The sequence below is a fragment of the Arvicola amphibius genome, chromosome 2, assembly GCF_903992535.2.
Source record: "Arvicola amphibius chromosome 2, mArvAmp1.2, whole genome shotgun sequence".
NCBI classification, from domain to species: Eukaryota; Metazoa; Chordata; class Mammalia; order Rodentia; family Cricetidae; genus Arvicola; species Arvicola amphibius.
The window spans coordinates 15,560,287-15,587,791 of NC_052048.2; the positions used below are offsets into that span (position 1 = coordinate 15,560,287).

General features: G+C 47.1%; 1 protein-coding gene across 1 annotated transcript; it reads left to right on the forward strand.

Moving 5' to 3' along the window:
* Nucleotides 1-2,784: 2,784 nt before the first annotated feature.
* On the forward strand, nt 2,785-27,505 carry Hebp1 (heme binding protein 1). The gene is made up of 4 exons (XM_038319785.2): nt 2,785-2,983; nt 12,576-12,714; nt 14,760-14,940; nt 26,970-27,505. The coding sequence occupies exons 1-4, from the start codon at nt 2,906-2,908 to the stop codon at nt 27,142-27,144; spliced, it is 573 nt and encodes a 190-aa protein (XP_038175713.1). The 5' UTR covers nt 2,785-2,905; the 3' UTR covers nt 27,145-27,505.

Genomic DNA, 27,505 nt, shown 5'->3' on the forward strand with positions numbered 1-27,505 from the left:
TTGGTTGATGTAGGTGTGTCTTCTATCTATCTGTTGATTTCATTGGTTAATAAAGAAACTGCCTTGGCCCATTTAATAGGCCAGCCCTTAGGTGGGTGGAGTAGACAGAACAGGAAGAAGGAAGTGAGGTAGATGGCTCACTCAGATTGCCTCGGGCAATTGTCATGCCTCTCCTCTCTGGGCAGTCGCCATGATTCTCCCACCTGAGACAGTCGCCATGCCTCTCCTCTCCCAGACAGACGCAGGTTAAGATCTCTCCTAGTAAGCCACCCCTCGTGGTGCTACACAGATTATTAGAAATGGGGTAAGCAAGATGTGAGAAGTTATCCAGTAAGAGGCTAGAGCTAATGGGCCAGGCAGTGTTTAAATGAATACAGTTTGTGTGTTGTTATTTCGAGTATAAAGCTAGCATGCGGGAGCCAGGCAGGACGAAAAGCAGGCCTGCCTGCAGCTCATCACTACACTTGGTAACATTTTGTTTCTTTCTTGACGTTACATAAAAATAATGCCTCTCAACAGTAAGTGGCATTTTAGAGTCAAGAAAATATGAAGTAATTAAATAGCAAGTTATTTCACTCTGCTGAAGAAATATGTGTCATCAGAACATGGAAAACCCCCTTTTACATGCAGTTAGTAATGTGCATATTTCTTTCTACAAAACTTGAGCATTGTTATGATCATTGTCGATGCTCTGCTTAGCCCAGCCTCCACTTCCCTTTCTCAGGAAGGAGACATGTGCCCAGCTGGCTCAGCAGCTTCACACACTAGACATCCAGATCACAGCTCAATGGGCAGCCAGTTTAAACCATTCCAGCCATCGGACTCAAGGTGTATACCAATGTCTTATGGGCAGGACCTTAGAACAAAGGCAATGTTCATAGAGACACAGCATTTGAAGAATCTTTTCAGAGAAATCAGATACCAAAGGGTCAAAGGGCATGGTCCCGAAGGGTCAGTGTGATGTTATAGACCACGAGTTTCCTTTGGTTTGGAAGGCTGTTTATTTTGACCCAGTTTCCTCTTTTCCTCCCTCTGCTTTCCTTATTATATTACTGTTGTTATTATATCATCATTATTATCGCTATTACTATTGTCTTAGCTAGGGTTTCTGTTACTGTGATAAGACACCATGGCTGAAAACAACTAGAGGAGGAGAAGGTTTATTTCTCCTTACAACTCTCGGGTCACACCCTGTCACTCAACACAGGAACCTGGAAGTGGGAACTGAAGCGGAACCCACGGAGGAGTGCTGCTCCTAGCTTGCTCCTCACGTTGTGCTCAACCCGCTTTCTTTGTTTAACAAAAACAACAACAACAACAAAAAGGTTGGTTGGTTTGGCCTGGTTTAGTCCTGGAACTTGCGCTGTAGACCAGGCTGGCATTGAACTTAGAGAGATCCACCCGCCTTTGCCTCCTGAGTGCTGAGATTAAAGGCATGTGCCTCCACCGTCCAGCTTTCAACCTTCTTTCTTAAACAACTCAGGGCCACCTGCCCAGGGATGACACTGCCCACCGTGGGATGTGCCCCCAACATCAGTCATTAGTCAAGAAAGAGCTTCTCAGACTTGCAATCAGACCGACCATCGGACGCAGACATGCGCTCAGCTGAGGTTCCTCTTCCCAAACAACTCTAGCTTGTGTCAAGTTAACAAAAAATAATCAGAACATAGAGCGTCTAAAACAATAGGTTTCATTGTGACATTTTTGCATATGTCATTTGCGTATATCATTGTATTTGCACATATCCACGACCTTCCTCCCATTCCTTCCCCCTCTGTAAGACGGATATGTGCATGTGTGTATGCCTGCTAGTGATATTAGGAGTACAGATAAAATTTGTAAAGTACTTGGCAAGAAACAGGCACTCACAAAACTGTGGTAAAATCAGCTAGGTTATGAGGCGACGGAATGAGCTGTTGTTGGGACAAGGACCGTGGAACTTGTGATCAAACACAATGTCGGGACTAGAGAGATGACCCAGTGGGAAAAAGCTCACTCTGCTCTTACAGAGGACCTGAGGTCCGTTCCCAGAACTCACCTTTGGGACTTCCTGGGACGCCTTTCTGGGACGCTGGCTCCCAGGGGATACAAGGCACTCAAGAGCTGGATATGGTAGCACTCACCCATAATCATCGGCTCTGGGGAAGCAGAGGCAGGAAGACAGCCAGAGCTGGCAGTCACCCCTTTCACAGAGTGAATTCCAGGCTGAGACCCTGCCCCCCAAACCAAACAAACACGGTAGAAAAGAAAACAGTAAGGAACTGGTTAAGAGCGGCTTTTTCCATCTCATAGATGAGGAAGCCAGGGTGGCAGCGAACACTGCAAGTCCAGCCCTCCAGAGGCTGATGCAGGAGAATTCTGAGGCCAGCCTAGACTGCGTAGTGGACCCTGTCACAAAACAACAAACATTATTTTAATCCTCTGAGTGAGGCATTGAGGTAGGAAGAAGGTGACTAAGGAAAGTAGAAAATATATCTTGTTGGACAGTGGTGGCACACGCCTTTAATCCCAGCGCTCTGGAGGTGGAGGCAGGTGGATCTCTGTGAATTCCAGACCAACGTGGTTCCAGGACAGCCAGAGCTACACAAAGAAACCTTGTCACGACAAAAAAAAAAAAGAGAGAGAGAGAGAGAGAGAGAGAGAGAGAGAGAGAGAGAGAGAGAAAAGTGTATCTGGAGTAGAGTGAGGAGCTACAAGCACTGACCCGTGCTCCACCCAGGAGATTGCAGACGGCTCGTGTGGGTGGAGCCTGTGGGAACCCCGCCTCGGCCACGCCCCGTACCGCCGAGACTCCGCCCCAGTCCCCTGACTTCTCGGGCACTCTCTGGCTGCTCGCTCTGTGGACCCTGCTGTCCTGCTTGGCCACGGAGTTTCCGCGCAATCGTCCAGCTCCTAGGGCGACACCATGTTGGGCATGATCAGAAACTCGCTGTTCGGGAGCGTGGAGACGTGGCCTTGGCAGGTTCTGAGCACCGGGGGCAAGGTAGGCCCGCAGAGCTGCATAGAACCGGAGGACTGCGCAGCCGTCCCCACCCTGGCCCGGGCAGGAGGGGGTGTTGCGAAACTGTGGGTGGGACTGTGACCGAGCTGCGTTCGTGCTGTGCCGTGCTTCACAGCCAGGCGCTGGCCCTGGGAAGGAGGGGAGAATGCTGTCGGGCTCAGCCCGAGCAGGATGAGTAAAGGATCCATCTTGGAGAGTGGGACACCGCCTGTTGAATGCATTCGTCCATTTAAGCATTCGAAACCGTCTGAACTTTCCCCCCTTCTTAGTACAGAGACCCATTCTGTCCTAGGCTGGCCTGAATTCTGTGGCAATAGTCCTGCCTCAGCCTCCTGTGTGCTAGGGTTACAGGCATGAGCTACCATGCCTGGCTACATTCTGAGCAACTCTTGGTTGCAGAAAGGACTGACAAAAATCCTAGTGTGCAAAAACATCCAAAAAAAAAAAAAAACCCAAACCCCCAAGTACAGAAGGAATAGAAAAGGTTTGCACGGCAGATGTGTTGTGCAGGTTGGGAATGCGGGGTGGGGTGGGGTGGGGGCAGCAGGCAGATCTGCTAGGGAGCCAAGAGGGGCTCTTCAACCTGCGTTGGGCTGTGCAGCGCAGCTTGTGTGGCAGTTCACAGTCAAGAGTATTTTCAAAAGTTCAGAGCTATACGGTTCATGATTTATAGAACTGTTCGTGTTGGGTGCATAGAGTGAGTGAGGAGATGTAATCACCGTGTTCTGTCTAGTTTGCCTCAACACAGGAGTGGGCAACGGTCTGCTTTCTTGAAAACTGGAAGCTGGGTACTCAGTTAAAATCTTGCACGCATACATTGTTTTCCCTAAACTCTACTTGATTATTGACTGGTTGATATTGGGCATCAAACCTAGAGCCTTATGCTGTGGATTGAGTGCTTCACCACTGCCCTGTGCCCTCGGCCTGACAAGTATTTTATCTTAGTACCATCTCTCTTTATAACAATTCTGGATAAAGGCCTGTGTTACTTGGGGACCAAGTTCTGGAACCTATTATGGTGAGCGTCACACAAAAGCTCACAACTCAACTCTAGACTAGACTCAATCACCCAGAGGCCCAGCGAGACATCTGTCCCTCTCTGAGTTTCCCCAGCTGTAGATAGAACAAGCAGTTGAAGCACTGATCACAGGGGGACCCACATTCAAAGGCCTTCACCAGCCAGGCAGATAATGGAAATGAACGGAACTGGCTGGTTAGATTACAGGGCCTGGTGACCACTGAAGCATGTTAAGAGCGCTTTAGGAAGCCGGGCAGTGGTGGTGCCCGCCTTTAATCCCAGCACTCGGGAGGCAGAGGCAGGCGAATCTCTGTGAGTTCAAGGCCAGCCTGGTCTACAAGAGCCACTTCCAGGACAGCTAGGACTGTACCACCAAGCAGCTTCCCAGGATTAGTGTTGTCAAGTTAAGAAAAGCCAGATATCCAAGTTCTCTGTGAGAAATCCCCCAGTTTACAATAATTATTTTAACAAATAACACTCTTTTGTGTGCCAACTTTGTGTGGGCGAGGCATCTTGGAGAGAGAGAGAGAGAGAGAGAGAGAGAGAGAGAGAGAGGAGGGAGGGAGGGAGGGAGGGAGGGAGGGAGGGAGGGACGGACGGGGGCGGGGGGGAAGAGTAGACCAAACGAAGCTGGATATGGTGGCTCATAGCTGCAAACCCAGAACTCAGGAGGCAGAAGCAGGAGGATTGCCACAAGTTTGAGGTCATCTGGCCTACATTGTGTGTTCCAAGCTGGAGCTATCTAACAACAGGGTGAATCCACCCAGGAGTTCTGCCCTCATAGGGCTTTTGTTTCGGTGGCTAATGAGCAAATAAGAGATATACACTATGGGGCTGTGCACCGCTCTTGCAGGGGACCTGAGTTCGAGTCCTAGCATCTACATCAGGCAGCTCACACCCCAGTGCTAGGTGTCTGCTGAGAGACTTATAGTGTAGTTATCTCATTGAAACTTCAAAAGATGTTGTTAAGACTTGAACTAAGCCAGGTATGGCTGCAATTCCAACACTCAGCAGTGAAGACAGGAGGATTGTAAATAAGTTACTTCACCTCTCAGCCACCCCAGGCCCCAGATTCTTCAGTTGCAAGGGAAACCTAAGGCTGCCTCTGTGACATTTTGTTAAATATTCAAAGAGACTTGTAAGCTTTGTCTTTGACATACAGAGTCAGGGTCTGGGTCACAATCAGTTGTCTACACCCCTGCCAGGTGGAAAGTGCACTGTGGGCTGGGCCTCATGTGGGCTTTGAGCCACCCACGTGCTTGGGACTGATATCAGCCAGACCTTAACAGGTTCTCCATTGCTCGAGGAGGGAGGGAGCAGGGAGCCTGCTGGTCTGAGTTGGGTGGGTCCTGAGAAGGCTTGGAGCAGGACTGATAAGAATGATCCGAATGAAGGGTGTCCTCTGGCCCAACCTGTGCGAATACGTGCAGGACAAGAGCCTAGGTTTGAGTCCTGGCTCCACCATCTTCCCACTGTGACCTGGGCATGGCACTTAACCTGTTGTTCGCCAACACCTCTAAAAATGAAGACTAAAGCACTAACCTCCCCTAAGCATACTTATTGACTTCCAGGTCAATAAGAAGACCTGCCTCAAAACAAAAGCAACCAAGGGATCTGGAGAGGTGGCTCAATGGTTGGAAGCAGTGGCTGTTCTTGCAGAAGACCTGGTTCAGTTTCCAGCACTCACACAATGATTCACAGCCATTTGTAACTCTAATTTAAGGGGCTCTAATGCTCTCTTCTGACCTCTGGGGACCAGGGATGCACCTGGTATACATTTATGCATTATTCATGCAGCCAAACACTCATACACATAAATAAACAATCTTGTGTTTTGTTTGTTTTTTCCAAGACAGGGGTTTCTCTGTGTAGCCTTGGCTGTCCTGGAACTCACTGTGTAGACCAGGCTGGCCTCGAACTCAGAGAGCTCCCTGCCTCTGCCTTCCAAGTGCTGGGCTTATTGCACCGATGCTGTCCAGCATAAATTTTCAAAAAAAGGGTAGTTGGATCCTGCTAAATGACATCTGAGCTTGTCCCTTAGTTTACACACACACACACACACACACACACACACACACACACAAACACATACATACACACACAAGGGAGGGGGAGAGAGGGAGGGAAGGAAGGAGAGAGAGAGAGAACATGAATGAGTTTAGGTCCTTTTGCACGATGATACCCGGTGCAATGCTTAGTCCTTAGCAGATACTCAGTGCCTGTTGATTATTTGCATAGAAGGAGGAAGAAAAGCCCAAAGAATCGGCTGTCTCTTTTTTCCAGTAAGTTTTTGCCTTTAGCTGCCCCACTGGTTACAGAAGTTAACTGAATAGAATGAATTCTGAGACTTTGTTCCAAATTTGTCACCGGACATGCAAGTGTCTGACCCCAATAACACGCACGCTGACCAAAGAGAAGCGGAAGGCCACGTGCAGTCCCCACAGCTTTGGGGTCCTTCGACAAGCGCTAGAACGGAGGGTGCGGAGCAGAATTCTGTTTCCTGTTTCGCCTTTCAGCAACTGGGTCGTCTTGGGCAATCCAATCTGTCTGATTCTTCATTTCCTTCTGGGTAAATACAGTTAGGTGACCTTTGAAACCGTTTACAGTTCTGAAGTTCTGTGATTCACGTGGTTGAGTTTCGAACGTTAAAGCGTGACAAGTAGCAGAATGAGGGGGTGTGGGGTTCACGAGGACAGGGGTGTTAGTGAACTCTGCCGGGGTACACCCAGAGTTAACCCTGGAAGGCTGTTTGGAAATATCAATGTCACTAGCTGGAAGCTTCATAGTGGGGCCCTGGTGTTCTAGGTGAGATGGCCCAGAGTCCAGGCTGTTTAGCTGCCTCTTGATTCTTGCTTTGATGAAGTACCCCTCTCATAGGGAGGGGTTTTCTTTCTTTCTTTTATTATTTAATTCTTTGACAATTTCCTACATGTGTATAATCAATATTAGTTTTTTACATTCCTTATTATCTTGTCTCATCCCCCAGCCTTCTCCCCAAAAGTGCCCCTTCTTGCTTTCATGTCTGTCTGTGTGTGTGTGTGCGCGCGCCCCACTGAGTTTAAATAGGCTTTCCTGCATGAGCATGGGTGACCATGGCAACATGGACACACCACAGAAGAAAATGATGTCCCTTTCTGCAGCACCATGAACTGTAAGGGGATGAGAAATACCTTGAGACAGATCCCAAATAGACCAGGCTGTCCTTGAACTCAGACTTCTGCTCCTCCTGCCCTTGTTTCCCCAGTGCTAAAATTATAGGCAAATACTACCACAGCTTTGTAAACGTGAGGCAGGCACTCTACTCACGAGCTACACACTCAGTCTCCGAATGGGAGTTAAGCGTGAACTGGACACTCAGAGTGTGCAGGAAATTTTCCTGGCTCTGGACATGGTGGTGCACGCCCTTAGTCCCAGCACCAGGAGGCAGAGGCATGTGAGCCTCTGTGAATTTGAGACCAGCCTAGTCTACACAGTCAGTTCAGGCCAGTCAGGGCTATATAGTGAGACCCCCGCCCCCTCAGCAAAAAAGTTAAGATAAAGTCTCCCTGTCCTCTTTCTCATTACTCACCTTTAATTTGTACTACAATAGTTTTTTTCATTCCAAATATGAAGTTAGAGTATTAAATAAACTTATTCAAACTACAGAGACCATTCACCACTCACAGTCCTACCTAAATTCTCTTTTCCCCTCTTAGAGCCCCAGGAGTCAAAGCCACCTCCCCATTTGAGAATCTTTGGTGCGGCACAATACAGGAAACCTTGTATGATAAGCCTAACCAGTCAGTTCCTCAGTCATGGGTCCCATTTTCCTAATCACTAAAGGAGAAAGCCTTTAATCAAATAAACACCTAGGGATTTGCATCATGTAAAATTGTGTGGTTTAGCTCTTATCCACAAAGACTTTATTTTTTGACTATCTTTTGGCAGTGTCTCATTGCTGGACAGTTAAACCAAGACAGACCAACTTTACTTTTAGTGCCCCGAGATAAACTTCACTCAACCCGAGCAGAAGGGAAAAGACTTGAAAGAGTCACATTGTACCCCGTCACTATGGGTGAAGTGTTGTTTTTGCAGAACATTGGTTCAGCCACGTGTGTGTTCATGATAAAGGCTGATGTAGAAATAGTTTTCTTTTGTGGATTGTAAATTTTTTTTTAAAGTTTGAAGAACAAACACAAATAAAGTTTGAGCAATACTGATTTCCTGGATGTCCAGGAACACAGAATTTTATCACAGAAAGATGTCACAAGGCAAGGTGAAAGGGACAGGGTACAGGAGAACTGCGTGTTTGTCGTGAGTCTGAACACAGGGAGAGGTTAAAGGCCATAGGACAGAGGCTCCGTACAAAGGACAGACCTTGGTGGAGAGAGGCTTTGTGTGGAAGGGAGACTGCAGTGTGCGGGGTGAGCTGGGGAAGCTGGGAATGCAGCTCCGCGGTAGGACAGCATTGAAGGCCCATTGCAGGGGAGCTGTTGCCCTTCCAGCCTGAAGAATGGCATCTGCCCCTGGATAGATGCATGGCACTGTCTCCTCCCAGTTCAGCAAGCTAGTCATCCACCAAGGGGCCAAGGGACCACCCTCAGGAAGGCAGGTTTGCCGTAAACCATGCTGAAGAGATTGGAGTAATACTTACCCTTTTAATGAGATTATAGCACACGTTTCCTGCCCAGAATTCCAGCCTTTATCAGCAAACAGAGCTATAGTCCAGCCTGCCTACTTTTCTGGTTTACTCAGAAAAGCACAACTTTTCAGCTTGGTGGTGGTGGCACATGTTCTTAATCCTGTCACTTGGGAGGCAGATACAGGTGGTTTACAGAGGGAGTTCCAGGACAGCCAGGGCTGTGCTGTCTCGAAAAATTAAGGAAAGACAAAAGGGAGGGAGGGAGGGAGGGAGGGAGGGAGGGAGGGAGGCAGGCAGGCAGGCAGGCAGGCAGGCAGGCAGGCAGGCAGGCAGGCACACCTTTCTCGTTACTTCTCTGTCTCTCTTCCAGACATGCTTCCCCTTCACTTCAGCCTCACTCTCTCCAAAGCCCCCACCCGACCGTGTGGATGTGTAGTAATCTTCCTCACCAGGCTTTCTTGTTGGGATCACCACCCCCCAAATAATGACATGAAGACTTTTTTTTTTTTTTTATAAAAGCTTGGCTTTAGCTTAGGCTTGTTCCTAACTAGCTTTTATAACTTAAATGAACCCATTTTTATTAATCTACTTCCGACACATAGCGTTCACCTCTCTTCCATTCTCTACGGCCAACTTCTCCACATCTCGCTGGCCTCTCTCACAAGCCGACATTCATCTCCACTTCCTCTTTCTCCCTGGAAGTCCCGCCTATTCCCTCCTGCCTAGCTATTGGCCATTCAGTTCTTTATTAAACCAATCAGAAGGTGCCTTGGCAAAGACACATCTTCACAGTGTACAAAAAGATTATCCCACAACGCATATGGCCTCCATGTGTGCTTAAGTCAAATGGCATGGCTCTTTCTCCTTTCTCTGCTCCGTCTCTCTCCGTCAGACTGCTGCCAAGATTCATAGCTTGCCTGCCCCGGGTTTGCCTTTTAAAGGCTGATAGGTTTTCTTTTGAGTCTGTTTTTAAGTTCTTTTATTAATGAGTTTAAGAACCCCAAGAGGGACCGGGCAGTGGTGGCGCACGCCTTTAATCCCAGCACTCGGGAGGCAGAGGCAGGCGGATCTCTGAGTTCGAGGCCAGCCTGGTCTACAAGAGCTAGTTCCAGGACAGGCTCTAGAAACTACAGGGAAACCCTGTCTCAAAAAACCAAAAAAAAAAAGAACCCCAAGAGGGGAACCCCCACATCTTCAGCAACATGGCAAAACTAATGGGAGGCCACAAATTTTATGGGTACATCTTCCTGAGTCCCATCCCCAGCTCCAAAAGAAATAAATACACAGCTAGAGAACAGAGAGGAAGTGGGGCAGTAGCTAGCTGAGTGGTAAAGCCTCACACAAGCACGCACGCACACATGCATGTACACACACACACACACACACACACACACATGCATGTACAGCCATGGGCTCGCTCCCTCTCAACACCAAACTAAGCAAAGCAGAGTCAGGAGCTGGTATTGAGTCTAGAAGCTATGGAAGAACATACATACTTCTTTCTCCCGGCATTGCTGGGGTTAAAACAGACAGCCTCGCCCACAGTAATAATAATAATAATAATAATAATAATAATAATAATAATAATAATACTGCTGAGCTGTACCCCAGTCCTCTACTTTAGCTTTTCCTCACTCTCAGCCACACTACTAGAACGAGACTGTTCTTGTCATTGTCAGTTCCTGGGGGATTGTTACTATTAATACATATTTTTTTTTTGCTTGTTTTTGCCTTTCTGTGTTTTTTTTTTCTTTTTCTGGGCATTTCCTAAATGTTGAGTCTTTTGATTTTTTTGTTTTAATTTTATTTATTTGGTAATGTGTGTGTCAGGGGGTATGTTCATTCTCGTAAGTGGGCACACCATGGCAAGTTGTGTGTGTACAACCTGCACACGTGGACAACTTGCAGAAGTCAGACCTCACCTTCTACCACATAGGACCTGGGAGCAAACTCAGGTCCTCAGACTTGGTGGCAGGTGTCTTGACCTGCTGAGCCATCCAACTGCTGGCTCTCTATTATTAATGTTTTAAGTTAGTATCCAAGATAACAAGCTTCATTCAGGGATTTTCACTCACATATCTATATAAATATCATTATATTTTGCTCGTATTTGATCCCTGCGTTTCTCCTCCTCGCTCTCCACAGATGGTTCCCCTTCAACTTTCTTGCCTCTCTCTCTCTCTCTCTCTCTCTCTCTCTCTCTCTCTCTCTCTCTCTCTCTCTCTCTCTCTCTCTGTGTGTGTGTGTGTGTGTGTGTGTGTAAAGCTGGGTTCTGCATGAAAGAAAACAAGATGGCTGTCTTCACCCTCTTCCACCCTCCCTTTAGCCCTCTTCCTCCTCTGTAGTTCACATGCATGTCACAGGTGTATGTACCTTATATGTATTTAAATGTAGATGCCACAAAGAGGAAATGTGGTATTTGTCTCCCCGAGTCTGAATTGTCTCACTCCACATAGTGACCTCCACTTCCACCCATTTTCCTGCTGTTGTCGATTCCCTCTTTACGGTTGTCTACACCACAGACACCGTGTCCGCTGCTCCGCTGGGGAACATCTAGACTGGCTCCCTGTCAGGGTTACTGTCAATAACGCAGTGATAAGCATGGGTGTGTGGATCTCCGTGGTGCACTGACCTGGAGGCTGTCAGGTATATTCCTAGGAGGGGCATAGCTGGGTTGTATGGTCATTCATAGCTTTCTGAGGATCCTCCAAATGGATTTCCGGAGTAGCCGAACCACTGTGCTTTCCATCCACAGTGCAAATGGTTCGTCTTTCCCTGCATCCTTCTCCTTGCCAGCGTATGCTGTCATTTGTCATTTTGTTGCTGCTGTCACTGCCGTTGCTGCCACCCCCTCTTCTCCTCCCCATCCTCTTCTCCTTTTCTGTTGTTTATAGCTTCTTTGGGTGGTTTTATCTGGTAAAAAGGAGCATTTGGAGGGTTGTTATTTTTTCGTTTGTTTTAATTATTATTTTGCTTTTTGAGACAGGATATCATGGAGCCCAGGCTGGCCTAGAACTTCTGATCCTTCTTCCTCTACCTCCCCAGTGCCACCCAGTCCAGCCTTTATGCCTTCTCTTGCTAGCTCCTTTATCACCTTACCCTGTGTTGTTCTTAACTTTCTGGGATGTTCCAAGCAATGCTATCTGCTAACCTTTCTAGGGATTTTTTTCATAACAGCTAGCAGATTTTTAAAAGATTTATTTATATTTAATTATGTGTATATGAGTTGAGGTACCCCCAGAGTCCAGAGGCATTGGATCCCTTGGACCTGTAATTACAGAGAGTTGTGAGCTGCCCAACATGGGTGCTGGGATTGAAACTTGAGTCGTCTGCAAGAACAGTACATGGTCTTCACTCTGAGCCACCTCCCCAGCACCCCATTTTTCTTTGTTTCTTTCTCCTTTTTTAGTCTCCAAAAGCTTTTCAATCTCTCAGTGCTCCATTTTTATGGTGTCTCCAGTATTCTGAGGTCCAATAGCTTTTCTAGCAATCTCAGAATATCAGTCATCAAATTTATTTGTTGTTTGGGTGGTCGTGGTTTTGCCTTGAGACAGCCTATCATGTAGCCCAGGTTGGCCTTGTTATGTAACTGAGGATAACCCTGGACTCTTGTTCTGTCTCTTCCTCCCAAGTGCGGCCGTTACAGGCATGCGCTAGCCCTTCCTATAAGATTTTTAAATAACTTTTGATAATCTACATTTGTAAAAACCTCAGAATCAGCCAGGCGTAGGGCACATGCCTTTAATTCCAGCGCTCAGGAGAGGGAGCAGAGGCAGGTGTGTTTCTGAGTTTGAGGCCAGCCTGTTCTATAGAGAGAGTTCCAGGATCTCATGGTGCTTCATTTCGACTTCGTCTACACCACCACCGTACCCACTCTGGGGAGTTTCTTGCTGCGCTCATCTCTGTTCTCACCACTGTGTCTCCTGGATCTCTAGGAAGACGTCTCCTATGAGGAGAGGGCCTGTGAAGGAGGGAAGTTCGCCACCGTGGAAGTGACAGACAAGCCTGTGGATGAGGCTCTCCGGGAAGCAATGCCCAAGATCATGAAGTATGTGGGTGGCACCAATGACAAGGGTGAGCACCCCAGAGGGACAGGGCTCTGTGTGAGCTCATGTCAGCCAAGGAAATGCCAGGGGGCGACTATAGACACCTATGACTGCCTATTCCAAAGCTCATGGCCAGAAGCTCTGCTATCAGACCGCTTGGATGTCAGCCCAGCCGGCCTCTCACTTTGAGATACACGCATTCTCTGTCACTCAGTTCATGGTTCTTCCCAAGTACAGATCTAGGTGCTCACTCATCTGTTTTATCGTGTTTTTGTAACACTACACGTTCACCGTGGGTGAATGGGCAGAGCACACCCATAGTATGCTGGGTTCTGTGCAAGGCACGGCTGTCATCTGACTGGAAACTGTCAGCACCAGGCTGGAAACCTGGCAGCCCTCAGGCTGTTAGCTGCAAAGGCCCAGTGAGCTGTGAGTGTGGCAGCCCCAGACTCAGCTCTGGTGGTCGAAGGTCTGTAAACTCTTAAGCCATTCCTGGCTTTGGGACACAGCAGCCCAGGCTGGCTGCCCCTCTCCCCCAGCCTCACTTCTAATCATTGGGCAGAAGTTTTATGTAAGGTACATCATGGGAGTGTAAATTTTAGTTTTATTTTTACTTATTTCTTGGGGGTTGGGGGTTGCGGCAGGGTCTTTACGTAGGCTGTCCTGGAGCTGACTATGTAGAGCAGGCTGGCCTTGAACTCGCAGAGATTGGCTTGCCTCTGCTTGCCGAGTGCTGACACCACACCGGCTTGTTGGACTCATAGGCAGCTTTCTGACTCAAGTAGCCCTGCAGAATCCCTGCAAACTAGTCATGGCTTTAAAAAGAACATGAAAATAGAGATACTGGGTTTGATTTTTGAGTATTTCCCATGCTGGCAGTTAGAAAGATAGCACAGAACTCTTTTAACCATGGTAATATTTTCTTAGAGCAAAGTAAGCAGGCTTTGGAAAATAAGATGCCCTGTAAGAGGTTAAGAAGAATTTTTTCTCTTAAACTGTTACAGTATCTGTCTCGGTGACAATATGGATAAACAAAACTCAATGGCTAATTTCCACCTCCGTTCTAGCTCACACGTTTCTGTGTCTCTTTAGAGCTTCGAAGCGCTAGGGAGTCGAACCCAGGGCCCTGGGTGTGCGAAGCAAATGTTCTACCATGGAGCTGCATCCTCGGCTCTTGGATTTTGAGTCAGGATCTTGCTACGTAACTTGGGCTGCCTGGAACGCAGTCCTTCCTCTGGAATGCTGGGATTAGAGGCCTGCGGCACTACACCAGGCCCTTCAGGGGCCTTTCACTATAAACCGAATATTCCTACTATTGTATATACCTTTTACCTGTTTTTTTGTAATTATGCTCTGTGGTTAAACAGCCTTCTTAAGCATAATTCCTCATAGTTGCCTTGTATGGATGGTATTACGTGTCCATAATTTACTCAGACATACTCCTGTCTTGAACAGTTACACTCTGTCCTGCAAGGGAGGTCGTATTACCCGTCCTTTTCCATATTTTATATTTTTCTCAAATATGCAGATCCTGACATATCTACAGTCTTGCTATATGTCACCAAATGTTTTTTTTGTCTTTTGTTTCCTCAAGCATGGGGCTGGAGAGGCGGCGCACTGTTTTGAGATGAATTACTGCTCTTGCAGAGGACCTAAACTCGGCTCTCAGTCAAAGGAAAGGCTGGAGAGATGGCTTAGCGCCTACGAGCACTGACTGAGCTTGTAGAGAACCAGTGCTCGGCTCCCAGCACCCACACGGCTCCCAGTCATCTGTAGCTCCAGTCCCAGGGACCCAGTACCCTCTCTGGCCTTCACAGGAATTTACATGAATGTGATACACATACGCTCAGAAGGCACACATGCAAACACGTAGAAATGAATAGCACCATTATACTCTTATCTCCAGCATATAAAAGTTATCTAAAACATTTGCAGAAGTCTAATTATATATTTTTTGCTGCCTGAAATGTTCGTTGCTCATTTTCAAAAAGATGCCTTGGAAGAGAAATTATATCCATGGCCCACAGAGGCTCTGTCTAACGGCTGCTGCCCACTGTGTTCTGATGCCTTCAGGAATCGGCATGGGCATGACAGTCCCTATCTCTTTTGCTGTGTTTCCCAATGAAGATGGCTCCCTACAGAAGAAGCTGAAAGTATGGTTCCGGATTCCAAACCAGTTTCAAAGCAGCCCACCGGTTCCGGGTGACCAGAGCGTGAAGATCGAGGAGCGGGAGGGCATCACTGTCTATTCCACGTAAGGAGCTGGTTCTTAGCATCCCTGTCCACGCTTGACGGCCTCGCATTCTTCTTGAATCTTTTTGCTGTTGCATAATTAATTTCAACAAAGAAACACCGAATCGTGACAATAACCCACTCTAATTTCTTCAGGCTGTAGTGCACATGCATTTGCAGTTTATCTAGGTAAATGGTTTGTCTTGTTGTAATATTGATGGGTAGAGTTCCCCTCAGCCTAAGCTGAAGATGAATACCCACCTGCATTATCCATAGCAGGGTCTTAGAAAAACCAAGGGACATATACATCAATCGTAGTTTGGGCTCACAAATAAATTGGAATATAATAGCGAGGCTACGTGATTTACACCCCGCACTTCCTTTGAATGTAGAAGGGTAGGGAGTGTTTGTCAGAGCTAAACAGCCAGCCCCCTGATTGTTCCTGGTCCGTGGTTCTTTAGGCAAAGGTCATATCCACTCTGTTTCAGGGACTCCCCCACAGTTAGTTTCTTCACTATAGAAAGTGGTGGGGGCAAACTGTTGCCTGCTTCTGTTTGTCTTTCTTTGTTTTGTTTTCTTGGTGCTGGGGCTTGAACCCACAACCCCATGCATGCTAAGCGTGTGCACTACCACTGAACTACTCACGCCCCGAGCCTGCCCTGCAAGTCAAATCTCTTAGCTAACTGGTGACTCCCTGCTCATCAAAATCCCACTGTGTAACGAGCACCTGACCAGGTTCAGAAGACCAGAATCTTCTCTAGTAGTAGCCATAGGCTGGGGAACGGTTCTGCTCAAGACCACTTCGTGAAAATTAGCCGTATAAATGATCTTCTGCTGCACGGAGTTTCTGTCCACTACAAGTCCACCGCATACAAAGGTGGCCAGGAGGCTTTCCTGCTCCAATTCCTGCTCTGAGGGTGGGACTTCCTTCCCACCCTTATTCTTTAGAAGGCCGGAGTGTGAGCACACCTGCTGTAGGAGGTCTTTGGCTGGGTGGACAGAGCCCCCTAGAGGTCAGAGGTGGAATACACCGCTGTGCTGCTGCCGGTGGAACCCTCGAGTTCTGCTTCATTTTACTCTGCGGAGGCTGGGTGAGCTCTAAGCAGAGTCAGGACTGAGATAGGTAACTGAGGATGCAAAAATTTAAGGAAGCACTTACTCCTACAGCCACCCAAGTGCAGGGTGAGCACTGAGAGTAAGAGCCTCCTTAAATCTCTTCCCCTAGATGTCTACTGGTCTCTCTGTCATTCCCTCTCTGTCTTGCCCATTCTCCTTCCTGCAGTTTGATAGGTGGTCTGGTGCAAAGTATAAACTGCTATTACGTAGTATGATTCTCAGTTCTGCTGCATTAAATAGCAAGACTTTGCTTTAGAAGTTACTAAGCCTCTTTAAGGCCTAGTTTTCCCCCATAGGTTAAGCCCTGCTGATATAGTGAATGTGATACACAGTACCCTGGGGAACTGTGAAAGACTACCTATTAATACTCTCTAAAACACTATTTGTAAGTTACTTAATGCTGTGACCTATTATTCATTATCTAGTAGTTATCTGAAGATTGACACAATTGAATCAGTTCCCCCCTCACCCCAGCCCCAACACATGTCTTTATCCTTTGGTCCAGCCCTCCCTCAGAAGCCAAGTCTCTTCTGAGTGGTTGGTGACTCCCCATTTGTTAAAATCCCAGGTGACAGGTACCTAGCCACGCACAGAGGAAGGCAAGCATCTTCAGCCGTGGTGGCCACAGTTGTAGATGCGGCTAAGCTCGAACCATTTGTCCATCCAGACTCAGAATAATGAGTTGGTACCGCCGTAGTTACTGTTCTGTTGTTGTGATAAAATCCCGTGGATAGAAGTGTCTTACGGAGGAAAGAGTCATTTTGTCTTACGGCTCCAGAGGGAGAGTCCATCATGGTGGCTGGTTCATGGAAGCAGGAGGCCGGAGCCGGAAGCTGAGAGATCGCAACCCAACAGGAAACACAAAACAGAAAGGAAAGCAAATGGAGCAAGACTTTAAACTCTTAGAGCTCACATCTACTGACATCTTTCCTCCTGCAAAGGTTCATAATCTCCCCCAAACAGCACCACCAACTGGAGACCAAGTGTTCAAATACCCGAGCCTATGGGGGACATTTGCTCCCAAACTACCACAGTATAATTGCTTTTGTTATTTTATATTATATAAAATATATGTTATAATATATTTTGTTGATATAATTGCTAAATATTTTATGGAAATTTTCATCCTAAGGATGCTCTACTACTGAATAGCATCCCCCCAGCCACCTATAAGAGGCAGAGAGCAAAAGATAGTGAAAGCATTTGTACCCGTCATTCGCCATGGATGGTCAACCCAGGGACAGTCTCCTGTCTTATGATGACAGGCAGAACACCCTGAACTACTTTTTTGAGTAATTCCAGGCATTATATGATTTCGCCCATAAACAGTTTAATGGTACAACTGGATTTTTTTTAAAAAATGAAATCACAATGACATGCTACTTCTAAATGTTAACCACAATTTGTTAAATTCTAATAATATAAGATAGTTATTTATCTAGAGCTTTGTTTATTTCTTTACTTACTTATTTGGGTGCTTGAGCCAGGGTCTCTTAATGCATTCCAAGCAGGCCTCGAGTTCTGGGATTACAGGCATACATGATCATGTCTGACTTTCCCATCATCTTACAGTTCATTTTTAAGGTTTATTTGAACCCATGACTGCTTTGTGATTAGTCAGTTAATATTTTATTGTGTATGTGTGATGCATGTTCACACGTGCATTGGAGGTCAGAGAACAGTTTTGGTAGTCAGTTTTCTCCTTCCGTTGCTAGTTTGGGGATCAATCTCAAGTCATTAGGTTTGTACAGCAAGTACTTTACCTGCTGAGCCATCTGGCTTTGGTCAGTCCGTCTTTAAGCTTTTGCAACCTATAATTCTCCACAGCACAGAACGCATTCATTTGTTCTTGCGGTTGGTGGACCACTGGCCCTGTTGTTTCCCGAATGTCTCAGTCTTGCAGCTTGCATTTATGTGGCATTTAAACATGTCCCTTTGCCCCGTGTTGATTGGAGACTGGTATTTGGTACTAGAGATCCATTTAGACTGAGTTTGGAGCCCAAGTATTTCCTAGGGGGTTGGCTCTGGTAGGGACTCCTGTGTCTCTAGAAGCCAAGACCTTGTAGGGGCTCCTGTGTCTCTAGGTGCTGAGTCCTGGCAGGGGCTCCTGTGTCTCTAGGTGCCGAGCCCTGGCAGGGACTCCTGTGTCTCTAGGTGCCGAGCCCTGGCAGGGGCCCCTGTGTCTCTATGTGCTCAGTCCTGGCAGGGGCTCCTGTGTCCACTAACCTCTGTTCCTGTGGAATTGTCTGGTAAGCCGTGGATGTCCCCGCTTATGTGCCTGCCCCATTGGAGCTTACCAAATAATGTCCTCTCTTTGCAACTTTATCAGCTGGCATACCTCAACAAAGACAAGTCTCCCCTCTTCCCTTGTTTGGTTCTACAAAGGCAGGATCATATAGAAAGATCAGGATTATGGCTGTCACCTTCTCCTCCTTTGCTAGTTTTTAGAATGACGATTTCTTTCCTCAATATCTTCCAAAGGCAGAGATCTTCCTCTCTGTTGCTTGTTTGTTTTTGTTTTTGCCATCCACAGAAACCTACGACTTTAGACATGCTGGGTGCATTGCACTGCTTTGTACTTGTTCTTTGTTGGTTTTTTCTAAATCTTTCCTTCTATGCTTTTTGAAAAGAATCTATTTATTTGTTGTGGGTATAAATGCAGGCGTGGGTATGCCGTCAAGAGGATGTGAAGGTCAGAGGAGAGCTTGGGTCTTGATCCTTGGTGTTCACTTTGATTCAGATGGACTCTGCTCTTTTTCTACTACCCACACCAAGCCAGCTGTCTCCGCTTGCTGTCACCCAAGAGAGCGCTGATATTACAGGTGCTCTCGCTATGTGCCTGGCTTTTATTGTCGGGATTGCAGATTTGCTCAGGATCTCATGCAAGCACTTTTACCACTGTGCTATTTCCAGCCCCTCCCTCCCTTTGTGAGACTGGGTCTGAGGATCCCACACTGGTCTTGAACTCACTACGTTGTCCTTTTGACACACCTCTCGGCACCTTCCTTGCTTTCAAGCACATCTTACCATTTTCTGCTCTCTACTCGAGTTAACCACCCTCTGAGGAACTTGGTTGGATGGAAAAGGGCATTTAGGCAAAGGGTAGATTAGGACCAGGGAGATGGCTCTGTGGGTCCGAACATTAGCCACACAAGCCTGCTAACCTAAGTTCAGTTCCCAGAACCCACATGAAAGCACAGATGCAGCATCATGCACCTGCAAGCACAGCACCTCTATGGTGAGATGGGAGGTGGAAACAGAACCATCTGGAAGCCATAGCCCAGTTAGCCATACGGTGAAGCACCAGAAACAGGAAACCCTGGGCTCAACGAAGTGGAAAAAGAGAATCAGCGCCCCAGAGTTATCCTCTGGCCTCCACATGGCATCATATATACATGTATGTATAAACATGCACATGCACACACAGCACACATGTGTACACAAATAAATCAATATTAAAGGGTCGACTCGGGAGCTGGAGAGATGGGCCCATTGATGACGTTGCTTGCCATGTAAACCAGAGGACCTGAGTTTGGCTCTCCAGCACTTATGTGATGAAGAAAAAGCCTGGGGCAGCAACACACATTTCTAATTCCAGGGCTGGGGAGGCAGAGATGGAGAGAGCTCTGGTGCTCACTGGTCAGCTGTTCTAGCAGAACCTGTGAGCTCCAGGTCCAGTGAGAGACATTTTAAAAAATGAGGTGGAGACTAGTAAGGAAGACACCCAGTGTTAACCACTGGCCTTCACACATATGTGCACGCACACCAGTGTATACATACATGTGCACACACTATACCCAACATACATATAAAGTGAATTCGTGGAAGGGAGGATGTTAGCGGAGACTGTTCATTCCGACCACCCGGACCCGAAATAATCACACAGAAACTGTATTAATTAAAACACTGCTTGGACAATCACTTGGGCATATTGCTCACTAGCTCTTATACCTTAAATTAACCAATCTCTATTCATCTGTGCATCACTATGAGGTCGTGGCCTACTGGCAAGTTTCCATCAGTCTCCTGCGGGAGTCTTTCTCCGTCAGCCGCTACATGGTGTCTCTCTGATTCCGCCTACTTTCTCCCAGCATTCAGTTTAGTTTCCCCACCTAGCTCTATTCTGCCCTGTCTATAGACCCAAGCATCTTCTTTATTCATTAACCAATAAAAGCAACACATATACAGAAGGACTTCCCATACCAGGAAGAAAGAAGGGAAAGAGGGAAGGAGGAAGGAAGGGGGGGTAAAGGGAGAGGGGAGGAAGAATTGAGTCAGGTCTGTGGAATTCTATGAAATCTAAACATATGAAGGCAGCACATATCTATAACCCCATCACTTGAGAGGCAGTTTGAGGCTAGCACAAGGAACATAGTGAAACCTTGCCTCAAACAAACCAAAAAAAATTTTGAAAGTGTCAAATACTGCACTGATTTAGCTTTGCTCCGTGAATGAATGTATTATAACTGAACATAGAATTCTAATTTATTGTGGGATTGTTCCTAGGTTGGCCACATGGTGTCACCACAAATCAAATGTGCATTTCCAGCACTGTGTATCACTCTCTGATTCAGCTGAAAGCAAGATTGATAAGACAAAGCAACAGGGCTATTTCTAACCAGAAGTACTATTTCCAATAATTCAGTCTATTGACTAAATTCTTTTCCTATAGCCTTGTAAAGAGGTGTCCGCAGAGAGATCATATATTAATTAGCAGGACTTTCTAGATAAATAAAATGCCTTAGGGAAAAAGGTAATACTACCTGAATACTTTTAAGTCTTTGTTTGAGACAGAGTCTTACCATGTAGCCCTGGCCCTGGCTATCCTGGAACTCACTATGTAGATAGACCAGGATGACCTGGAACTCACAGAGATCTTCTGGGATTAAAAGTATGCACCACCATAACTGGCTATATATATGTGTGTGTGTGTGTGTGTGTGTGTGTGTGTGTGTGTGTGTGTGTGCGTGCGTGTGTGTGTGTATATACATGTATATGTATATATAGTATATGTGTGTATGTATATATATGTGTGTGTGTGTATATGTGTATGTGTGTACATGTATATGTGTATATATAAGTATATGTGTGTATATATGTGTATGTGTGAATAGAAGAAGTTGGAAGGGCAAGGGGTGTGGCTCAGTGATGGAGAGCTTACCCAGTGTGAGCATGACTTTTGGTTTGCTTCCCTACTCTGCAAACAATGAAGAAAGGGGAAGCTGGGAACCAGGAGTTCATTGTCAGGTGACCAACAATACAGCCCCAGTTCACTCAGCAGCCATGACCTTAGAATTGATGGCATATGACTCATGGTTTCCATGTCTGTAGGACAGATGTAAGAATGCCTAGCCTACTGTAAGGATGAGATAAGCTCATATATGTAAATGTCCACACATTCCCCGTTAGATTTTGTTTCCTTCTGCCCACATACTCTGTCTGACCGAACAGTTAAAGCTGGTGGCCAGGGTGCCACAGAGCTGAGGTTCTCTAACCTCTTCATCTGTTGTGCTCCGGCCTGGGCTTTGTGCTCAGGGATGTTCCACCCAGTCAGTGCTTGTCTGTATGCTTGAGCGAAATGCCCTCCTCGCTGCGGAATTGAGATAGGCAGTTACTCTGCTGCTCTTCATGACTGGTGCATAGCTGTGGCATACAGCACTGGGCTGGTTAGTTCTTGTCAACGTGGCACAATCTAGAATCACCTGGTGTTTTCGTTAAGGTCACTACTGCTATGATAAAACACCATGCCTGAAAACAACTTGGGGAGTAAAGGGCTTTTGTGGCTTACATGTCCACATTGCTGTTCATCATGGAAGGAAGTCAGGACAGGGACTCACACAGGGCAGGAACCTGGAGGCAGAAGCTGATGCAGAGGCCATGGAGGAGTGCTCTTCATGGCTTTGAAGACTTGCTCAGTCTGCTTCCTTGTAGAACCCAGAGCCACCAGCCCAGAGGTGGCCTCATCCACAATGGACTGGGCCCTCCCCCATCAATCGCCAATTAAGAAAAGGCCCTAAAGGCTTGCTCTCCTCAGAGGACCCTTGCTTGTGTCAAGTTGACATAAAACTAGCCACCTGAGAAGAGGGAATCTCAATTGATAAATTACCTCCATTATGTTGGGCTGTAAAGAGGTTTTTGTTTTGTTTTGTTTTGTTTGGGGGACTTCTATTGATTAATGATTGATATGGGCGGGCACAGCCCATTGTGGGAGGTGCCAGCCCTGGGCTGGTGGTGCTTGGTGCTATAAGAAAGCCGGTTGAGTAAGCCATGGGTGGCAAGCCAGTAAACAGGGTTCCTCTGTGACCTCTCCTTCAGTTCCTGCCTCCAGATTCCCATCCTGGTTTCCCTCAGTGGACTGTGATGTGGAAGTTAAGCCAAAGAAACCCTTTTCTCCCCAGAGTTGCTCTGGGTCACTGTTTGTCACAGTGACAGTGGGAGAGAGAAGGACAGCAGCCAACTCTGCCAGCTGCTGTTGACCTCCTGTTAAAGGTTTAGACAACACTAGATGGCCAATCCCATAGTCATTCGATTTTTCCCCTTCCCTGTGGTGCTAAACTGAATGTTAGCATCACAGACCTCAGAGAGATAACATGGTGGGCATATTGCCCTCTTCGACTGACTGAAAGTCTGCCTCTTAACCACCTCTTAACTTCCTTAGTCTATTTAGTTAGTCTCTTGATTCTGGAAGTGTGTGCATGAATCGTGTGTGTGTGTGTGTGTGTGTGTGTGTGTGTGTGTGTGTGTCTGTGTCTTTTGCTTCCACGGTAACCGTAGTCTCTATTCAGACATTGGGCAAGGTAAAATACAGCGCCCTGGAGGACAGCTTCCTTGAAGACAGGAATTAGAAACTTATTAACAGGCTTACAGAAACAATGGGAGCACTTTATTTCCTTTTGGGAGCTCAAAGTACTTTATGAGCATTCCTTAGTGCGCATCTGAGCGCGCTGATGCATCTGGAGAGCTGTGGACACACGCAGCTGTCATCCTGTGTGCAGCGGGGAAGCTGAGACCAGCAGGAACGAGGTGGTTGTTGGAGGTGACGGGCTGAGTCAGCCAGTGCTGGGCCTCCTCCGTGTGAGGGGCTGTGGTCCTGGGTGGAGTTGGTTGTCTGGCTTGTTTGTGTCTTTCTGTGATGGGGCCAGAGTGAGTTGGTAAAATGGGCAGAGAAGAGAGCACATGCCCGTGTCTCTGTGACCCTCCCAGCGATGTTTGTTTTCTAGTCGTTTCCATGGTGAAGCCAGAGGGAAATTTTATTTTTATTCCAAGCATCATGTTTTTCCCAGGAACAAATGTTAAAGAAGCCGGGGGCTTTCAGGAGTGAACTTAATAAATTCCCGAGTGATGGCATTCCCTTTGTCGCCCTCCATTGGGTTTCTTCCTCCCAAGAGTCCTTTGTCAGGTCCTGTTCCTGTAGTCACCACTGAGGTCCTTGGGCCCCAGAGAGCCACTTTTGAGCTCTCTGTGCAGCATCAGTACTGGATCACTCCTCGCTGTGACTGTAACCAGTACCTCCTGAGTGGAGACGCCTGTGCTTCTGCTACCAGCTCCATCGCTTTCCCAGTGAGCCTGTCTGACTCTAGTTCTTTGCCATGTCTACGATTTCAGTGTGCATTAGCTTCCTTGTTGCTATGACAAAAACCCTGACAAAGAGCAGCTTAAGGGAGGAAGGTCCTCAGAGGCTGGGTTTGAGAGGGAATGCAGCTCGTCATGGCAGAGAAGCTGGAGGCAAGACTGTGAGGCAACTGGCACGGCGCATCCATCAAGCGGAGAGTAATGGGCAGCGTGGATGCTCAGCCCGCTTTCTCTTTTCTTCCTTTGCAGTCTGTGAGGCCACACTGCGCATGCTCATTCCTTCCTCAGTTAAACGTCGCCGGAAACATTCTTACAGGTACACCCTGAGGTGTGTCCCCTGGGTGATTCCAAATTCAGTCAAACTGACAAAACTTAGCTGTCACACGGTGACGGATAGACATTAAGACAGTTAGGAAGGCCTACGTGAGGGCTGTTGGGATGGCTCCGCGGTGTTGGCCCACAAGGCTGATGTCTGAGCTTAATTCTCCAGATCCACACTGTGAAAACAAAGAAACGACCTGCACAAGTTGTTCTTGGTCCCCGCCGGAGCGCGGCACCATGCTGTGCAACATGTACCACACACACACACACACACACACACACACACCTTAAACAAATAAATAAGAAATAAGTAAATAGACTTTTTTGTTTTGTTTATTTTTCGAGACAGGGTTTCTTTGTAGCTTTTTAGAGCCTGTCCTCGAACTCCCAGAAATCTGCCTGTTTCTTTCTTTTTTTAATTTTAAGAAGTTACCACATGAATATTCGTCTATCTGGTTCACCCAACACAGATCTGTGTGGCAAAATACTTGTAATCTGCACCTGTAACAAACATATATAAACATTTTACAAAACATTTTGGGACAGCTGCTGTTGTTGTTTGTGGTGGTGGTGGTGCATGCGTGCATGCATGCGTGCGTGCGTAAATGAGTGCATGCCATGGTGAGCATATGGATGTCTGAGAATGACTTGGCAGGAGCCGGTTCTCTTTGACCACATGGATCCTGGGGATCCACTGGTCATCAGGCTTGGTTGACAAGTATTTTTACCAAACGGGCCATTTGTTGGCCCCACAAACCTTTTCACCCTCATCATTATTCCCTAAAAAAAAATGCAGTGTAACAGCTATTTATAGAGCATTTCCATTGCACGAGGTATGGCCCATAATCCAAAAATTATTTGAAGGGCATGAGAGGGGCCAGCACTCAGTGGAGAAAGTGTTTACCATGCAAGCCTGGAGATCTGAGTTTGAGCCCCGAGCCCCACCACAGAAAGAGAAAACTGACTGCCTAAAGGTGTCGCCTTTTCTTCACCTGTGCTGTAGCATACATACACATATCCTCCCTCACACATCATACCTGCACACACACGCATGCGCACACACACTCACACGAGCATATGAGAAGATCCCACGGGCCATATCCAGATACTGTGCCTTTTGCATACGTGACTTGAGTAACTACAGATTTTAATATCTTTGCAGAAACCTAGAATACGCACCTCATAGATGGCAAGGGACAACTGTGACACTTGTACCCCCTAGCACTCCACTGGGCAGTCTGCAGTCATTTCTCACTTCCCTTCCCCGATAGTCTCTCAAGATTGGCACTGTCACCGTCCTGACTTAACAAAGGACTCAGTCAGTCAAGATTCTAAAGGATTTGACTTTGACTGGGAGCTGGATTGTGGCCGGGCTAGGATTGGAGCAGGCGCAAAGCCATTTTGCCTTCGGCTGATAAAGGCACATTTAAGAACAATACTTCTGGACCTTTCCGAAAATCAGTTCTTTGGTGCTGTTTTTGTTTTTTTAAGATTTTATTTCACATTTAATTAAGCATGTCTCTGTGTGTCTGTATGTGGTTTTGTGTCTTCAGAGACCAGAAGAGGGCATTGGATTGCCTGGAGCTGGGGTTATAGGCGGTTGGGAGCTGCTGTGCTGTGTGGGTGCTGGGGACTGAACTCGGGTCCTCTGCGAGAGCAACAGGTGCTCTTAACCTCTGAGCCGTTGTGCCAACCCACCCAAAATTGGTAGTTGAGAGAACGTGAGTTGTCCGCTTTCACAGAACAGTTTTATGGCAAGGCCTAAGTCGAGGTTGTAGGAAGCCTTCTGCTCACACTCCTATTGCTAGATCCTCTTTCTTTCATACGGGCAGTCCTTAAACACAGACATTACAAAACTCCAGCGCCTCGTGGGCCTTTATTGCTAGAAAAGCCCTTGAAACTTATCTTCTGTCTGCTAATCCAATTTCCTCCTCGGCAAGTCCCAGTGAAGCAGAACTCAGCTGTCTTCATCTGCCTCCTGCCCTGCCATTACTTTTCATGAAGAACCAAGTTGCAATCCATTGCAATTGGCTTCGTCTCCAATATTCTCTGGCTGTTGTTTGGCCCTTCGGATGAGCAATGCCTCACAGATGAAGTCCTGGGTGACCCTGTAATCAACAGGCGGAATGCTGGCTGAGCGTGACTAACCTCTCGTAAAAGAGCCAAGCGTGATTCAAAGAACTCCACCAAAAATAATGCATTATTTGGCCTCGTCTCAGCCTGGTGCGAAGTCAGATTTTGAGTCACAAAGCTCATTAGCAATGCGGGTGTATTCGACTCTAATAAAGGAGGTAGTGTAACCCAGATGTAGAATGATATATTTAGAGCTGGCTGCAGGATGGGTTTTGGTGTGGAGGCAGTGGCACAAGGAAAAGCCTTACCCGGAAAGGGACGGCTCCTCTAGTCCCCATTTCTCCCACCAAGAGAAGTAACCCCATCTGTGAGGAGTCTCTTTACTTTCTAGAAAAGGCAGTTTTTATAATTTTCCACAAAACGGGGAGGGCAGAAGAGGTTTCTTCGTTGTCAAAGCGTGTAAAGCTGGCATGGGTTCCCTCCCAAGACATCCTAGGGTCCGAACCTTGGTCAGCACTAATCTAATGAAGACACTGTTTGTCCCCATTAGGATTGCTCCGTCGTGACAGCTGCCCTGCTTTAGAAAACATAAACTGCTACCCCCACCCCGGCAGCCCCACCATAGCTCCTCCTAGGTGTCCCTTTTTGCTGGTTACAGGCTAAGAGAAGCGGCTGAGGCAGCAGAGGGAGCCAGAGAAGAGGGTGACAGGCCCTGAGACTGTCAGCCTCCCCTAAGGGGACTCATTTAGCTGCATTTCATTCTCTGGGTTACAGGTTTTTTTTTTTTTTAGTTGCAATGCTGCATGCAATAATGCATAACTTGAGAACAACAGTCTTTGCATGTTCACAGATGAGGTGAATCGGACCCTGCTAGCCTCGCCTGTCTAGCTTGCTTAACCTAACCACGGCCATGTCTTCTCCCTGCAAGATCGTGTCCTTTCTCACAAGCCCTTGCTCTCCTATTTCCAGACAATTCGGTGGTTATGCCAAGGAAGCAGACTACATCGCTCACGCCACCCAGCTTCGTACCGCCCTGGAGGGCACGCCAGCCACCTACCAGGGCGATGTTTACTACTGTACCGGATATGACCCTCCCATGAAGCCCTATGGACGTCGTAACGAGGTCTGGCTTGTGAAGACATGAGTCGCCCTCTGAACTGAGAACATACTGGAAGTCTGCCACTCTGTCCCCTGACTTGGGGTCAACAGGGGGCAGTGCTTCTCCAGTTCCAGCTCTTCTTCAAATTCCCTCCCTGCCGGTTTTCTAAAATGAGCCAAGATTGGCAGCATCCTTCTTGTTGAGGTATAAAATTCAGTGGCATATCAGAAAGATCCCAGCATCATTTTCCCCGCTGTCTGGGTCACTGAAAACTGAGTCTTAAACATTGTTATCAACTTTGTATTTTTGTTAGTGAGGGGACATGTGATCTATGCATGGGCTTTCACCTATGATTTGTATATGAACTTATCTAGAAAGAAACCAAAAATACAAATCTTTGACTTAA